Source organism: Crocodylus siamensis, chromosome 13 (assembly GCF_052110815.1).
Source record: "Crocodylus siamensis isolate JL-2025a chromosome 13, ASM5211081v1, whole genome shotgun sequence".
Taxonomy (NCBI): domain Eukaryota; kingdom Metazoa; phylum Chordata; order Crocodylia; family Crocodylidae; genus Crocodylus; species Crocodylus siamensis.
In genome coordinates, this window is record NC_143407.1 from 25,330,394 (window position 1) to 25,348,681 (window position 18,288).

Genomic DNA, 18,288 nt, shown 5'->3' on the forward strand with positions numbered 1-18,288 from the left:
CCCTGCTACAGGGAACTGGGAGCTTTCCTGCAGGCAAGGTCTGCAAAACCAGCCTCCTTTGGCACTAGTGATGTAGAAGCCGGGACAGAGAGGGATGGGTGGGCCTCCAGAGCTCATGAGCTCCAGCAGGATCATCTCTGGATGAACCACTCGTGACAAACGTTTGTCCGACCCTCACTTCCAATCTTTCAGTGATTAGAAGCCGCGGCCTTTCTAGGGAGTTTGCTCCAGCACTCAACCCTCGTCAGGAGGGATTTTTCCTATTAGCCGATCGAACTTTTCTTCCCCGGACACAGAGAACAGTCTATCACCAGCGTGCCTCCTCCCCTTCACAACTCAACGTAAATACCGGAAAACAGAACAACAGCCAGGGTGATTTTCAACCAGCGCAACAAAAGTCACTCCTGAGAAGCATGCGAGAATGATGCCTTTCACTCCATTTTCCTCCATCCCTCATCATGTGTTGACCTGCATCCGTAAAGGAGATGTTGAACGGCTCTTGGTATTGCCCCGTTAAGGAAACTGGGACCAGTCTCCACAGCAGTCAGTGCACCGTACTCGCATGAGATCACGGATGTGCCTTCAATTGGCGGCACGTAACTCTCAGGGGCTCTGCGAACAACCAGGGCTCTGATTATGCTGGCTATTGCTGACCCGGCTGCTGCTAGAGGCCGGGTACCAAAATGAAAGGGGCCCATTTTTTCAAAAGTGACTACTGATCCTGGGTGGCTGTTTCTTAGCAGTCCAAACTTTGAAGGCACTGTAAAAGGGCCTGATTTTTCAAAGCGAGCCATTTGCAGAAAATCTTGGGCTTTTCCTCTGCAGCACTCCTCACCGAGCCACTTGGCAAAAGCCATTTTTGCAGCTCTCAAGGGCAACGTGGGCAGCTGATAGGGCGTGGAGGGCCAGTTCTGCGGCTCTTCGTCTGTACTCACGCCACTGAAGCTATGGAGTCACCCCTACATCAGCTTGGACTACATCAGCTTAGGTCTATCCCACTGGAGGCTGACAAGAAATGAGAGATGCGCAACATTTTCAAAGAGCTGAGACTACATTTGGAATTAGACTCTTACTGGGGGAAGAAAAAAAAAAAAAGGAAAGAAAAAAACCCCAGACTCTGATCACTCAATTTTTCCCCATTATCCAGGAGGCATGAACATCACGGCATTTGCGCTCAGCTGCTTCTCCAGCTGCTTACGTACCAAAGCCGAGGGGCTGTCCGCCGATCCGAACCATCTTCCAGAGTTCTCCAGATGCACTCGTAAACAACAAGTTATTAGGAAACCTGCAAAAAATTATGAAAGGATGCCGTTACAAGTGGTCACACCTCCACTGCTTGCTGCTTCATTGGGCACTTCCATGCCTATATCTCCACGCTGCTTGGAACAGACAAGGTGCCGCAAGAAGTGAACATGACCGGAAATGAGGTGACCAACATGGATTTGGCTGTCTTTTCCCCTTATGCATTTCTACTGAAAACACTGCACGTACACGTTGGAAGCCAAGTTAGGGCTGTGCCAGGAAGAGAGACAGAAAGGGCCTTTCTGAAAGATCCTGTGTTTTGATGATGCGAAACTAGAAATCAATCAGTTCACGGACCCCAGGAGACGCGTGCTTTGGAACCACGGGGGGGAGAAGCTGCTTCCCCCATCTCTTTGTCTTAGATGTTGCGATGGCCAGGACCAGAAGAGCAACTTATAACAAAGAGAAATCTGCTTTTTGAAGATATCTGAAATAGCTTATGGAGCAGTTTTCTGTCTGTCTGGAGTATAACCCGCAAGATTTCTGTCTAGCTTTTTATACTCATCTTCAGACAGCATGAACTTTAAAGAGCAGAACTCCAAATTATAATGGCAGATGTAGCTGATTTTGCTTAGAGTCAGTAAAAATTAACGAACGTCACAAGGTAGAATTAACATAGTGGGCTGAACTTAGGTGGGGGCATGTTAATCTCAGATCCCAAAGTGATGTGGTGTGATTTGCTTATTGGCTAACCCAAGCTTGGGCAGTAACTTGTTATAATGATTTCTAACACCTTTTAACCCCATAGGATAAAGTAACACTATAAATGGCTGTATAACCAAAAAAATTAGCATAAACAGGATATAAAAGAACATGCACATTAAGTAACCCTCAGGGAAGGATGGAGCAGAAGGGTCATTGCTGTCCCATGCCCCACAGATCTCTCTTACTCCCTGTGACAGCAAGGACCAGATCCTGACCGAGGGACTTTCCCTCCGGTTGTCCCTCTGACAGCGTGAATTGGGGACGCCTGACTTCGCTGAATCAACTTGACGAGTATCTTCTAACTGAGGGACTACTGATAAGTTGCTAACCAAGTGGGAACTCTTGCATAATTTCTTTGTCTGTTCTATTATCACTGTCAATTTTAACTGGTATTGTTATGCTATCTGTGTATTAGCTTAAACTTTTTACTCACTGTGGTATGTGTAAACTATAATTTTTGTTGTTATACGTAAAATTTATTCTTTTTTTAAAAGTAAAACTTGTCATTGCTTTCCTTCCCAACATCACCTCCTCGATCCCGAACCAAAAAGCCCAGTGGCTAATAAAGTTGCACTGCTCAGTGAGTCTGCAACTAAACTGATATACTCACAGTGCCCAGCTGGCCTGTGACAAGATGTTTACGTGGCTACCATTGCAGCAGCATCTGACCACTTCACAGTCTTCCACTGGTTTATTCTCACAATGTCCCTGTCAGGCAGGGCAATGCTATTATTATGCCCATTTTACACATGGGAAACCGAGGCCCAGAGAGGTTAAGTGATTTGTCCAAAGTCACTCGGGCAGTCTGAGCTTGAGTAAGGAACTGACCATCAGTCCTAACTGCAATTTAGATCATCCTTCCCATTTCCCGGACCTTGATCCCACAAACCAGAGGGGCTGCTTAGTCAAAGGAAGCTAAAGGAGCTTGCAAAACCAGGTCTTAAGATGGTTAACAAACACTTTGCATACCGCAAATTGCACCTGGACACAACTTCCCATATGGTCTCTAGCCCCTCAGAGAAAAGTGCACTCCAATCCATGAGACAACACTGAACACAAAAGTTCAGAATAATATTTTCCCACCTGACTGTTTGCTGGGCCTGTCAAACAGTGTCGTGAGCTCCTGCACCACTGGGCACAAGTCATCGCATCACTGTCCCAGTGAAATGTAGACCAAGGGAGTGCCGCGCGGATATGAAGCCCCTACTCTGCTCTCGTTCTTTGGAGAATTTACCCACAAGATTTTCAAGGTTTTCTTGTTCCCAAACTGAAGGGTAAGCTTTTCTTAAGTTCCTAGCCAATAAGCTCCACGGTCATTCTCAGATGGCTCGGGCACTTGGGAGTCCAGGTCTCGCTGACTTTTAATGGGACTGGAGCATTCAAGTCTTTTTTGAAAATGGGGACCGAGATACTCCTGAAAAGTTGACTCGTGCTTTGCTGGGGTCCCACCCCATGCTGAAGCCAGTCATGAAGCCTCACCTCTGCTGTGTCTGTACATCCATCACCAAGGAGATGTAACCCTCAATGAGAGAGAAGGAGAAAAAGCGAATGTGTCCAGAGTCTTCGCTTCCCACCACTGAGTCTTTTACTCTGAAAAACAATAACACAACAGAGTTACCCACAGCCCAATGGATAATGGACATCCCAACCCTTCAGAGAAGACACAGCCATTGAAACCAGATGACTCAGTGCCCCTATTTTTCTGAGAGAGCGCGAGTTCCACCTAGTTATGTCCTTTCTCCTTTTTGTTTTTTGCAAGCATTTTATACAGCCTAATGCCCTTGCTCCTTCCAGAGGAAAAGGTTTTATTTCATCATGCTGGTCTGGAGAAAAAGTCTTTTTCCCCAAAGTCTAGCTGTTCCCTGGATTGCCCCACTTTTGCAGAGGTCCAGTGCCATCCAAGCCTGGCTTACAAAACTCGTTGCGATGTGATGCCAGCGTATTGCAATGCGCCCATGCCATCTTCTGGCAGGAACCGGCATTGCTAGGCTGCTGCTTAAAGGCTGTATTACTACTTTGCAAGCCCAGCTAAATAGGAAGCGGACATCTCTTAATGGGGATTGGGCACCCTAAACTCTAATGCGGTGGTTTTTTCACTTGCGGACCCCCTAAAATATTTTAAATAGAGGTGCGGATGCCTTTGAATTGCAAGTGTAGGTATTCACATACTTTTGATTGATCATAATCATCTTTCACAGACCCCTCTGAGCTCGCAGGCGCCCAGGAGTCCGTGGACCACAAGCTGAAAACCACTGCTCTAACGCAGCTTTGAAGATGTCGGCCCAAGGATGCATCCCAGAAGCAGCCCAGCAGCATTATACTGCATGAGCCCAGCCCTGGATTCTTGCCTTTAAGACGGTGACACATTTTTGCATCCTTAAAATCCAGGTGTACCCAGAAACAGCAGTGCGCGTTGCTTTGCCAGCTTTAACGTACCCATTGGAGTAGAACATGACATCCATTAGGAGCGTCGCGACAGTGGGAAGGGTATCTGGATCCAGGCTGGTGACACAGAACATGTTACTCGGACTGGAAAGGGGATGAATGACGGGCCTCTGAACTGAAAGAGATACACAAAGCGTAAAGCCTATCTGGTATCAGGTTCACAAGCCACCCCATAACTCTTTTATCCATGCAACTCCAATAGCCACAGACCAGAGTGGCCACCTTTGTAAGGTCAACTGGAGGAAGACAGAGCTTTCTTGGGGCCAGGCTCTTTCCTCTGGAGTTTGGTTCAAGTAGAGATCAGGCTAGGCCTGAGTTTTTGACTCGTTAAGGCCCAGTGACATCCACTCTTGATAGGAAGGGTTCCTCAAGTAACTGGATAGCAGGGAGGCCCTGGCCAGTTTTGTTTAGGAAGCCACTGAGTGGGAGTGGGAGAAAGAAAAGAGCCTCTCGGCCTTGACTATTCCTCTTCGAAACTGGCACATAGTGCCTACATGTGAGCACACTGGAAATAACACCACCCGCCATCACCACGGCCACTCCTAGTCAAATTATCCCTCTTGTGCTGGCTGGCCCACACTGAGATGTGCTGAAGTGCCCCACCACTAACAGAGGACAGACTGCCATGCTTTGTGAGTGTGGCTTCACCCTGAATAAGACACGAAGGCACGCAGCGTATTCAGTGGGGTAGACTGGAAACCTCTCAAAGTCAGGATCATCTTTATTAGCATAACGTGGCCTCGCCCCAGCTTGCTACTAACACACAAATATTAAATAACAGTGATATTTTTCATGGGCTAGTCACTGCAGTCCCCAGGAAGTGTTCAAGTAAGCTTAGAAATGCATTAGCGTCTATGCAGAGATGAGAAATGCGTCGTTTATGCTAGAAATGTGAGTCCAACATCACGGCTCTACCCTTCCCCAAGGGCCTTTCTGGCTTTTTTTTGTCTTGCTAATTCTGTCTCTCTGGATACCTACAGGTAGAAGAAGAGCAGTGTTGCACAGCAGGCTCCCGAGTGCCAAGGCCCAGTTCAGCAAAGCACACTCAGTTCTCACTGACATTAATGGCATCTGCTTATGTGCTTCTCCAAAGAGAGGCAGACTCAAGCACGGGCTGAAACAGGGCTTACACGCATGACAGAGAGTGATTGCTCAACAAAAAGTTTGGGGAACAGAGTTACGACGCGCCCTCCCCTCCACTGTAACCACAGAGACTTGATTCCCTACCGCAGCACCGAGCAGGGATGGCCAGTGCAGGTCCTCACCCAATTTTGGCTTGACAAATCCGTTCGTTATCCCGAGGTTGTCAGCAGCCACCGTCTCCCCATTCACTACCCTGAGGATGGTGAACTCGGTGGCCAACGTGTGCATCACGAAGGGCAGGTCTCGCTCGCGTACCTGAGAACGATGACAGAAATCACTTGGGACAACGTGCTCCCTACACAGCAGATGAGATCAGGGGGACGTTAGGTGTTGCTAAGGGATGCCTGTCATTTAAGCTCGCAGTGGCAGATGCCCAGGGACAGTTACCACTTCGATGGAGGCTTGGTGAATAGTTTGATCATCTCGGTCCAGTTACCAACCTGCCTGCCTCCAACAGGCTTAGAGTCATCACAAAGACTCCAACGGTGAAACGAATGCGTTTCAATCACCGCATGCCAGCAACGCGGCCCCGCAAAACTCTCCTCTGTTGGGGTATAAGCTGCTCTCATCACCTTATTTCCTCTTACCAGGATGAAATCTGTCTGATAGGTGGACAGCATAAACACTGAGATGTTTTGGTCAGCCAGCGGCGCTATGACTGACTTGGCAATCTTAGTCACACCGATGGGCTGGGAGCTAGAGAAGCTTCCTCCTCCAGAAACCACGTTGAGGGCCAGCCAGGTAGCATCTGCCACGCTCAGGTGCTCTGACGATGGGAGCTCTGAAAAGAGATGAAGGAAAAAGTATAAGCAAGTCGCAGGGCCGGGGAACCCCGGAGCTGCCTAGATCAGGACACGCAACAAAACCCCTGGACCACCGCAAGAGACTTCTAATCCACGAACGGGTCTCAAGACTAGAGGTACACTCAGCAACCTCTGTAATCCAAGAACATATGATTTCAAGATTTTGGTCAGGCTGTTACAGAAACAAGAGTGTGTGTGGCAGAAGGCAGTCTGCGCCTGCCACTTTAAGGACTGAAGCCAAGCAGCCAGAGTAAGGCAGCCATTTTAGATTCAGGGCTGCCTATATAAGCAGGGCACGTTTGCTGCTGCTGGCAGGGGGCAGACAACATCATGTGGCTGTGAAGCTTTGTGAAACACACTGGAGGTAAGGGAGAAGCTGTAAGGGATGGTCAGGAGGCTCCTGGACCTGAAACGGCACCCTGCTGGGAGTGGGTGGCTTGGTGGGGCTCTCAGAGCATCGGGGCAAGAAGTGGGCGGTCTTTTGTTTAATGAACATCAATGAATTAATTATCATCAAGGCATGGCAGGTGAGAAGGTGGACGGTTAGCCCAGAAACAGGTGGGCGGGCCACAGGGAAATTGGACCCGAGAAGGCCCCCTGGTACAGTCTGCTATGAAGTTCAGAGGCATTTTTATCATCATTTGCATTGTGGCGGCCTAAACCCAAGTCAGAGCCCACTGGGAACTGTACAAGCATATTTTAGAGGTGAGTGCCTACTCCAAATGCTAGGGAGGGGGTGTAGTGCAGAACAGCACCCCCTGTCTGTTGCTGCAAACCAGCCCTATTAAAAGTCTGCTCGATCCAATCCGTACCCCTTCCCCACTGAATACTAAGAGGAGTCCCTGAGCTTCCCATCAGAATCACAGGCAGCAGGAAATGTGGTAGAAAGGATGATGAGGCCACTGCGCTTTGGGAGGGGAACCCTTGTGGAAGGCTGCTCATCCAGGCACAGGCACAGCAAACGCAATGGCATAGCAAAAACAAGATGGCAAGATCCATCTACCCTCATGGAAAGTCAAATCACGCTGCACCGGCACTGACTCGCCCTGCACGGATTGCTTCCCTATAAGACTGTCCAGGGCAGGATCTAATCCTTGTACCAGACAACCGAGCGCCTGCCCAAGCACTGCAAACAGCCAGAATCACAAAGTGCATGGTATAAAGAAACCATCATTTTTAATCCTTTTGCTGCTGCCCAAGTCTTAGCAGCTCCTGTCTGACATTAGCAATACGTGCCATGTTGCTCTCTCTATTTTCTTCATAGGAAGACCATCTGACAGAACAGGTGTCTCCCCCTATATGTTTTCAACATGAAATTCAGAGTGGAAAGCAGGGAGCTTGCTCCTGTGGTGTCACTCAAGGCTGGGAACCTGGACATATGAGCTCCATTTCCAACCTGTTAATGACAAGAGGTGACCGTGGGCAATTCCCCAAATCTGTCTGTGCCTTGACTACCCCTTCCATAAAGGAAGATAACTTCTATGTACCATCTTCGTGGGAGGACCTTAGCTTTGCTATGATATATTAAAAACCTTTGGGCGCCCCCCTATACATTACATTTATGCCACAACTAATTTAAGGTGCAAAAACATGGCAAACCCGCCATAAAAATGTTCCATATATAATGTAGAACATTTTTACAGCTGGTTTGTTTGGCGCCTTAAATTGAACATGTGGCATGTCTGGGGCTGCCCCAGGGTCAGTGTCAACACTCAGCTGGTTGTCAGCACCAGCCCACAGGGCAGCCCCAATTCTCCAAATGGGCCCAGGGCTGCCATGTAGACCACTGGCACGGGGAGCCAAGGAGCTCCTCTTTCACCTACTCTGTACCCAAATTCCCCCAGCAACTCACAGCTCCCTCAGCTGTCGGGCATAGGGGTCAGAAGCTCCCAGCAGAGGGAACTGAAGAGCTTCCCCTGCTGGTGACTTTAAACCCCGTGCCTGCTCCACATGCGTGGTTGTTGATGATTGTTGGGATCTAGGTCAGATCTCACGGCACACTTAAATTAAAGTGTGCAGGGGCCTTTGTGATCTGTGGATAGACAGAAGAAGGAATGAACCTGCAAAGGATACAGACAGGGATGGTGCATTGGGAGGCCTCAGTGGGAAGCCTTGAACTTACATTCCCAGATGACCTTTCCCTCAAGGGTGACAGAGGCCGATGCACCATTTACATTTGCAATTACTGTAAAGTGTTTATTATGTGTGTTTAATTGGATTTAACCAACCCTGCGAAGCATGCCTATGGCCATTTTGTTTGCTTAAGTAACCAGTGTCTCGTAATTCAATTAACATTAAAAAAAAGGAGAGAGGGAGAGAGATGTGTATGGAAAGTGACTAAATTACCACTTCTGGACACTGTTTCCATTAGGCAGCCAGATGGAAAAGTACAAACCAAATTTTAATGAAACAAACACAGACTGGAGGCTCAACAATTCCATCTAAATAGCATCAAATAAGCTGCGTGGGAAGGTGCCTTGCCCAGGGAGCTGTAAAATGTGCTAAGTACAAAGAATGCTGGAGACACCAAACGTAACGTTAACGCAGGCTCAACGAGGCAGAATAAGCAAATAAATAAAAGGCAAAAGAAGGTTGTGCTTGTGTTTCACCAGCAACCCGCCAACGGGAAGCCGGCAAACAACCAGGCCTATCCTTGTATCTCCCATCACAGGAGTGGGGATGGATGGAGAAACCAAAGTGGTGCCCCCTCCCCTCCAGGTGGAATGGCCCAACCAAACCTTTTTTCTTAGAGAAAGGTACAGCTCTAGGAGCCTTACATGTTCAGATGAGAAAAGCATTTTTGAAGCTTCTAAGCTTGCAAAAATAGCATGGAAACCCTATGATAATAAGAGACTCGGATTTCCCAAGCCCAACTAAGAAAACAGCCTCTCCCACTGCTCTCAAACAGACCAAGGACTCGCAGAGATGTCAGAAAGTTGGGGTTCGGCTTTCCTTTTACAATGAAGCTTATGATATTGTTTGATTTTTAGTTCAAATTTTAGGTCAAGGTCTTCAGAGTATAGTATTGTACAGGACACTCTCCCAGGGCAGAGCTCTGCCTTTCCATTCAGCTGCCCATGTCCCTCACGTGGGGCGAACGGATATTGTGTGGGCTACACAGTCACCACGGCCAGCAGGGACAGGCCACAGAATTTGTGCCATCGCTTTGATTCATATTAAGCATATGGGTGTAGAAATTAATAGGTTCACAAGGGCCACACAGGCCTAAGCAAGAACATTTAAGCTCCAGTGTGATGTCACGGGCCTCTGGCTTTCTTGGAAGAACTAGCTATTGGGTACCGCTGGGGTCAAAATGAAAGGCAAAACTTGGTGAGTTCTTAACTGAGAGCCTCACTGGATTTTCTGCCATCTACAACAGATAGATTCGACACCACAGGCAACTGCTTCGGTAGGAAAAATGCGCTAGAGGAGCACCAAGCACTGGATAAACCCAATCAAGCAATGAGCCAACTCTGGCAGACCAGCTTGGATTCACTTGCTTCAACACACCTCTTCAGAAACCGAACAATACTCTTCCAAGATTTATCTGTAATCACCTCAGATGACTCTTAGACAAAACTGAATTGACAACTCTTGCTCAAGATTACAAGTGACAATGAGGAGCGGGACAATGTGGTCTCCAGTCCAGATGAGGAGACGAGATGCTGGCTCACCGAATGGTCAGAAAACATCTGGATCATGCTCTAGTTCCAGCAACAGCACTGGAATCCAGGCAAAACGGTGTGAGAAAATGAACAAATGTCATAGCCATTTTTTCCTGTACTCATTTCAACTTTGCTCAAGCCATCTAGAAAAGGGTTACAATGAAGGGTCCGTAAGAATAGCTGGAAAATGAGTAGCTTTATATCAGAGATAGGCAGCGTTTGCCTACACAGATAACTGGATCAGTGCTGCATCAAGTGTTGCCAAATAGGAAAATATGCCCTTTCTCAAGGAGGATAAATTGTGAGCTGGTTCACACAGAGGCAGTTTCAACCCTGCTACAATTAGATACCTACTTGAGGACTCTAATTGCCTTCCTAGTGAAAATGGACACGTGTGACATTTGCTCTGGTGAATGAAAAGAAGCAAAGATGTGTTTATTTTTGGATTGTTTCCTTGGGTTATTACACTCGCTCAGGGGTGAGTAATTATTTCATCTGGAGGGCCGCTTAATGAGTTTTGGGGACCCGTTGAGGGCCACATCTCACCTCTCCTCTTCTCTCCCGTCTCATCTCATCTCATCTCTCTCTCATTTCTTCTGTCTCCCTTCCCTTCCCTTCCATCCCCTCCTCTCTGTGTCTCTCTCCCCCCTTCTCTCCCGAACCCGGATGGAGCTGTAGTTCACCCTGAAGCTCAGCTGTGGACCCAGGTAAAGACTTAGAGCCTGATGCAGAACCTGCCGGCAGTGTCCACAGCGGATGCTGCCACCCACCCAGCATGGCACAAGCTCCTGGCTGGGTCCACAGCGGATGCTGCCACCCACCCAGCATGGCACAAGCTCCTGGCTGGGTCCACACCGGATGCTGATGGCAGGTACTGGGTCGGGGCTCTGGGTGGGAGCTTCTGATGCTGCTGGGTGGGAGCAGTCCCGCCTGCCTCCCCCCGTCTAGCACCACGTGACGGCTGGAGCTGCCAGCTCTCCGCAGGCCAGATCCAATTAGTTGGTGGCCATTCACCCGTGGGCTGGACTGAATCTGTTGGCAGGCCGGGACCGGCCCATGGGCCGTATTTTGCACACCCCTGTACTAGCTCATCTCAGAGGCGCCTATTTTAATTCAGCGCACAGCTGTTTTTTCATTAGAGCAATACATTGCAGGTAGCATGTTATTCATCGATTGAACGGCACTCACTATTAATCGACTGCTCAAGATTCTTCACCTTACGGTTTAATGTTCATTTGCAGGGCTGCCAGCTCCAGAAATCATCAGAAATCATGTTTGCAAATAGTAAGAGTCATATTTCTTTCTTTTTGTTTGCTTTCTGGCTTTTCAGCCTGCAGAGCACCCTTGTCTGACTTTTTCAGACTTCCCTCTGCCAACATAGTGGGATAGAGCTTTACTCTTTTCTTTTGTAAGGGGAGCTAAAATTCATGTGCACCATCACTGAAAATTGCAAGACGCATTATAAAAAAAATCATGAGTTGTCAAGGCAGCATTTGTGCCGTCCCAAGTTTCATGTTCGAAGCGCAGCTGTTTTTCTTTTTTAAAGCGATTGTTATAAACGGGTTCGTTTTTTTTCAAGGGAGCTTTTCACTGGTCTCCCATTTTCAATCCTGTCTCACAATGACGCCACATGTTATTGTGGGCCAAAAGGCTGGTCCAAAGCCTGTGGGGTTGGGGAGCCATTGGAAGGACTGCACTGGAGAGCAAAACTTGGTAAATGGATTAGGATGAGCAATAGGGGAAAACTGCATTGTGACTGTGATGTTAAGAAAGGGAGCACTCTGATTCTCCCCTGGCCTGGAAACGAAACAAAAGTGGATCTGATGGGGGTTTCTGTATAGTACTCAGACATCCAAAAAGACCTCGCTGCCTAGATCGCTATACTAAGCCTTTCCAATTCAAGTAATGTGGCAGCTACGCTGCATGATGCAGCGTAGCAAAGCCAGAACAGCGGGCAAGGACAAGCAATATCAACCCACCAGCAATGCTCCGCAGGGATTTCTGCAGGGCAGCAGAGCAACATCAGGGATTTTACAATTCAAATCATAACCTTTCAGAGGATGCAAATACCTTTCCTTCCTGCCCTTCTGAAACAACGAGAAAAAAGCCTGCTGGCCTCTTGCTTAGCAGTTGTGGAGCAAAGGCATTTTTGTTGCCACACAAACTATAAACAAACACAGTAGGCAATTTCTAGGAATCGACTCGATGCAAAATGGTTGCTAGGCAGAAAAGTCCCTGGCTTCAGTTGGATTTGAGTACCATATTTAGCTCCCGCGCTGAGCGACTTATCCGAACACAATAGCTCAAATGGATAAAAGGACTTAATTTAGCCTAGCGCTGGGAAACAAGGTGGTTTGTCCAAAGTTACAGTGTCCATGCCTGAAGAAAGAAGAAGGGAATTAAACTCTCCCCACGTCCTGCCCAACTAAAAATCGCCTAACGTCCCAAACCCAGTCCTGTCTGTCCTCAATTTCAGCACGAGCTCCTTCCAAGACAAGATTTTTCTGTTCCCTTGCTATGTGTCGGCTTTCACATGAACAGGCAGCTTCTGCAATTTTCTCCATTAAGGCTAAACACAAAAGCAATCTCCCTTTACGCTGCCTGTTTGGTCAGCTGTCACCCTCGCTTCTCTTCAAATGGCAGCAGAGGAGGCAGTGTGCGTCATAATCAATTCGGGCGCGCTTCAAGTGTGAGCTACGGGTGTGAAGGGCCCTCTCACTGTTCGAGTAACACGGCCTTCAAAACCCCTTTTCTACGTGGCATTATGTACTCCGCTTGGATCTCGCAAACACCGACATAAGGCCGAATAGCCACGTGCTGGTGGCACTTAGCAGGAAAGGAGTGATGCATCTCTCCTACTGGTTCGCTAGAAATTTTTAAAGTACTCAGAAGTGACCCTGACGAGCACTGTTTGCAAATGAGATGCAGGTTTCTCAAGGGTCGTGGTCAAACGTGCACTTCCGTTTCTGCTCCACCCCACTCTGTATCATTTAAAGTCATTCCTGGGGCTGCTTTAGTCGCGTCACACCACGCATGTATTTGGCACGAAGACTCGAACTTTAAATCCGCGTGCTTGTGCTTTTAGTACTTTCTTACGTCAGCGCAACGAAAACTGATTGTTTCTTCCCAGCTTCCCTTGTCTTCCTCAAGCAAGCTATGAAATCTGGAGCCTCAGTTATCTATCATAATAAGTGTAGGTACTCCAATTAACAGAACATTGTTTTCAGTGCCGTAAGCAAGTGGGGGGCAAGTGGGGTGACTGCCCCGGGTGTTGAAGTTAAGGGGCGCCAACAGGCACTGCCCAGCTGGGCCAAGGCATGGGATGGAGCCACGAGTGGCTCGTTTGCCCCGGGGGGGGGGGGGCAGAGGGATGGAGGGGGGCGGCTTGTGCTGTCACGTGCACGCCTGGCAGTGTAGGCACCCTGGATCTGTGTGTAGGGTGAGGGCTTGCCCCAGGCGCCAAACTTCCTTGCTACGGTACTGATTGCTCTGTTCAGAAAGGCCTGCTCTGAAAAGTATGCACATGCCGTATTAGGGTTGCCTGTACCGCTTCAGTTCAGCTCCCTTGTGCCCATGCATTTTGAAGCATTTGATCATTAAATTGGAGACTTTTTTTTTTCCAGGGTGGACCTTGGCTAGGGTAGAATCATATTTGGGAAGCAAAGGAGACTTGTCTTTATTGGAGGGTGCACATAGACCGAAGTGGGAAATTGCAGGAAAACAAAGGATAGTCTTCTGGTACACAGAGCTGAATGTTACCCTGGGAAACTGGATTTAATCTCTGCCTCTACCAGGCTAGTCAAAACACTAAAATCTTCATAGATGATCCCTCGTTGTTCATACCTCATTTTCTGGGTTCTCGCCTCAAGACCCTAAGATGCTCTAAGCACTTGGACGTGCAAATGAAGTCAACAGGAGCTCTGCTTAAGTCAGTGGTTCTCAACTTTTTCGACTCAAGGCACCTCTTCTTAGACTCAAGGCATCCCTCCAAAAATGTCAGATCTTACTTTTCATTCATTTTTGTCACACTGGAAAAATAAGAGCAATTCTTTTGTTGCAAAGAACTCAGGAAGACCGTACCATGGTATGCATGGTTTTGCCATTGTGGACTCCTATTTTAAATCTCTGGGTTTATCTGGTGGATCATGCGTAGCAGGTGTTTGCACACCTAACAGTGCTAATATTGTGCAGCACCCCATGGCACCTGGTTGAGAAGTACTGTACTAAGTTGTAAAGAATACTAAATAGTCTAATATAGTCTCAAATCAGGCACCTACAGTACTTTTGGCTCCAGTTCCCTTTCCTTTGGAAAATATGATGTTTTTTGTTTTGTTCTCAAAATATATGCACTGTTTTGGCTGGATTTTTATTATTTTAAACACTCAGCCTAAGGAGATGCCCAACCTGGGGAATTTCTGCCCAAAGAGTTAGTTTGGCAAACACATTTAACTAAATGCAGGGTCTCCTGGGAGTGAGTTCTGGGCAACCTTAATAAGTGATGCTGCAGCTCTGCCTTTACTTTCTTCCTGACAGTTCCTCTTGTGGGACATGCGTTTTCATTCATATGGCACCAAGTTATTAGAGCAACATAATGGCTCTTGTGTTGGAGCCACATCTCCTAATTCCACAAAGACCAACAGCTAGGATGGAGTATGAAACACATGATCATGGGTCCATAAAAGGGGAAGGTTTATTTTCTTTACAGTAAGGGATAACACGTAGGAGAAGCTTGTTAAGAATGATCCTTTGCCAAGCTGCTTGGTTGCATATTCTGGGTTTTTATGTATACATTATATACCTCTTAGCATAAAAAGGTTCAGGTCCACATTACAGAAAACAGCATCACTTACTTTTAACACTAGGTGTTCCCCGTACATTTTTCAAGTAAACGGTGTCTTGGACATATGCCCCAGTTGTTGTTCCAAGGTTTTATATGCTCGGGATTAACTTAAACCTAAAAGGCTAGTGGAGGTCCTACATTAAAATGAATGAATCTACCAAGGGTAATTTTCTCTTGCTTTGCCAACAAGTTCAATTCAAACTGCTTCCTGCCTAATGACGAGTTTCAATTTCATGCCATATGTGTGAATCCTACAAATTATATATGCCGGGAATTGCACTTAGTGACCCCGAGTTACCAAGTTCATCTGACTGCAAGAGCCCTTATTATTCACAAAGGCCGGAGTTATTTGACACGTCACTTGAGAGAATCATACCCGCGCCATCAATCCCACCTTTCCTTTATGAAACCTGGGAGACTTAAAAGAACTTTTTTCTGAGGCTACGTTGCTCACTCAAGCAACGCTTGGCCAGTCCGAGAGAAGCATTTTGGAGCAAATGTTACCAAGCGGCTTAATGAAGAGTTTTAAGCCACCGAGAGGGTTGTTGGAAGAGCTGTGCTGGCATGCTGACTAGCCCTAAACGCACCCCTGGAGAGAGGAAAGGACTTGGTCATCTTCCCATGACAATTTTTAGCTATCCAAGCAACTAAAACACTTCTGTGGTATGTTTGGACAAATAAAACCAAAACACCTTTCACTGAAAGAACAACCTTTCCTCAACCAGCCCTACCGACTGTAGCAGAAGCTACACCCTCTTATGCAGGAGCTCAGGTCAACCAGAGGTATCTAGAGAGGTGTTAATAAAAGGCTCGATATGGTGTGTGCTTGATGTAGCTCATTCTCTATGGGAGGGTGAATCTCCGCTTTCTGAAGAAGGTTGGTAACAGAAGCATTATGTCTAGAGACTTAATAGGAGGAGGTTGCCCTTCCCTTGACCGTTTCTGCTACAGATGAAATTCTTCTGTTTGGTGCAAAGTTGCCCATGTCTAAGGGGAGCACAGCTCCCCTCTCTGCTGCTTGCTTCCTTTTGGCCTATCCAGGAAGACGCAGCCTCCATCTTCCAGCAGACTCTCAGCAGAGGTTCCCATTTCCCAGTTGTCTCTTTAAATCGGGGACAGGCAATTATTTTGTGTGGAGGGCCACTTCCTGAGTTTTGGCAAGCCATTGAGGGCCACGTGATGGGCAGCCAGGGGCAAATCAATATTAATTTTCTCAATTTTTTAGGGGCCCCGCAGGCCGCATAGCATAGTCTGGCGGGCTGCATCTGGCCCGCGGGCCGCATTTTGCCCACCCCTGGTTTAAATGAATACACAGGGCATGGACTGGCTTCCCCACTGAAGGCTTTGCTAACTGGGTCATCAGAGGATGCGAAAAGTATGATGTATGTACACTGGCTGGGCAGGGGCTTCTTAAAAGGTGTCTTGCTGCTCAGCACATCTTCAGTAACATTTGTACAGAGCAGGGGTGACACCATGTGGCCGCTTGATTTATTTATGTCTCCGGAGTCGCCTGTTTGTCCCAGTCCCTGTTTCCCAATTAGGGGTGCTGAGTGGAATTTGGGCTGGTTCCAGCAACCCAATGAGTGTGGCACGGCTCTGGGACTGGAGAGACGAACCAGAGACTTTGACCCGTTCTAAACTATTCAGCTCTATGAAAAACACATTAACTGAACATACCAAGAAGTATTCTCCTGATGAGGACCTAGATGGGGGCAGCTGTATACCCTGGACACTATTACTGCAGCATCCAAAAGCATGGCACAGACAGCAGCCAGCAAAGGCTGTCCACACCTTTCTCAGACTAAGGGGTGAGGTTAGGACTACTCTCATATCCATATCTAGTGCCATCTCCCTGCCCACAAAACAGAGTACAAATACTAGGAGTTGCCTTTTTTGGAAAGTTACCTCTTTATTTCAGCAGTCCTAGGGTTTGCACCCTTTTAAAATGACCATAGGCAAGACAACAGAAACAACCATAAACCCTTCCAATGCCAAAACTGAGCTAGGATCAGCAAGCACCTTCTTTTATAAATGACCTTTCAACTTATTGAGCACAAACTCCACTGGTCGGGGACCTTCTTATAAAAGTGAATGATAAAGGCCCTGCAGGCTGTTACAGACCCACCCTGGTGACTTTTAATGCTGTTGGCCACTGGACCAGCGCACGCACAGGTGGTAGTAGATGGGTATCCACTTAAGAGTGCAAGCTTCTTGTAGCAGTAAAAGCCACCATCTGCAACCAGATAGGGTGCACAATCTAATCCACCATCTGCCTTAAAATAGGAGGAAGGTAGTGGCAGCAATATCTCACGGAGATGTGCTGAATTCTACACCTGACTTCCACCCCGTGACAGGCAAGAGCTTGGATTTGGTGACTGTCAGGCCATGCTACAAAAAGCACATGTTCTTTCCGGTTTTTACAGGGAAGAGAACTGCTGCGAACAAAAGGTGAGTATGGCTTGGCCTGAAAAAGAAACAAATTGAAGAGCTTTGGATGAAAGCTGGCATACAAACTATGGCTGAAGAAATAAAAGATGGCTGGGCTATATATATATATAGACTGAAGGATGCTGCCTTGGCAAATGTAACTTTAAGGTGGAATCCAACATGGAAAAGAAAAAAAAAAAAAGCAAGACCCAAGAAAACATGGAACGTACAAAATATAGAAAGAAGGGAAAGGAAAAGGCTCCAGCTCCATCGTATCAGCCCCTAACTGCATCCGATGAAATGCTCGTCCAGACTTTCTTCACTTCAGGTGTGAACAGGATGGGCAGAGCATAAGATAGCAGAATTTGGTGCAGATTTTGGGGACGCACAGAGTTGTTTTTCAATATGCATACGCTACCCTGGGCAATGGATGGGCATTCCACTGAGCTAACATGTTTCATACATCACATATACACGTGCACATGCATGGATCACTCCCTCTCCTTAAGCTGCATAATACAACTTCATGAATTTGAAAAACAAGACAAAGGTAAAAAATAGGGGTGCACCAATAAAGAATTTTTTGGCTGATACCAATGTCTGATTTTTAACCAGCCATATCTGCTGTTACTGACCTGACTGCCAATATGCAGCCCAGCAGCTTGGAGAGCAGCGTCTGGCAGATAAGTCTGTGGGGGGTAAGGGGTGTGAGGGGCAGACAGAGATGCCCACAATGAGGGAGGGAGTGGGGCAGGGTGGGATGAGGGCAGGCTGCCCGCAGCATCCTCTTCCTGGTGGGGTGGCTGGGTCAGGGCTGTGCTGGGAGACGGGGTTATGGGGTAGGCTACAGCCATCCCAAAATTTGCTGTAGCTTCCCTGTGGCCACCCACCCCATGCTGCTGCTGCTCACCCCACCCCCGCCCGCCCTGAGTGCAGCCCCCTGCCAAGAAGAGCCCAG

The 18,288-nt window shown here is 47.6% G+C and overlaps 1 protein-coding gene across 2 annotated transcripts in view; it reads right to left on the reverse strand.

The window, feature by feature from the left end:
• Positions 1–18,288, reverse strand: part of CASTOR2 (cytosolic arginine sensor for mTORC1 subunit 2) — a 166,749-nt gene that overhangs the window by 5,184 nt on the left and 143,277 nt on the right. For both annotated transcript variants that reach the window (XM_090025168.1, XM_090025169.1), the window contains exons 3-7: positions 6,183–6,376; positions 5,718–5,850; positions 4,444–4,567; positions 3,487–3,597; positions 1,203–1,285 (exon numbers count right to left, since the gene is read on the reverse strand). In XM_090025168.1, coding sequence (XP_089881294.1) covers positions 1,203–1,285; positions 3,487–3,597; positions 4,444–4,567; positions 5,718–5,850; positions 6,183–6,376 — 645 coding nt within the window. The remainder of the gene's footprint in view (positions 1–1,202; positions 1,286–3,486; positions 3,598–4,443; positions 4,568–5,717; positions 5,851–6,182; positions 6,377–18,288) is intronic.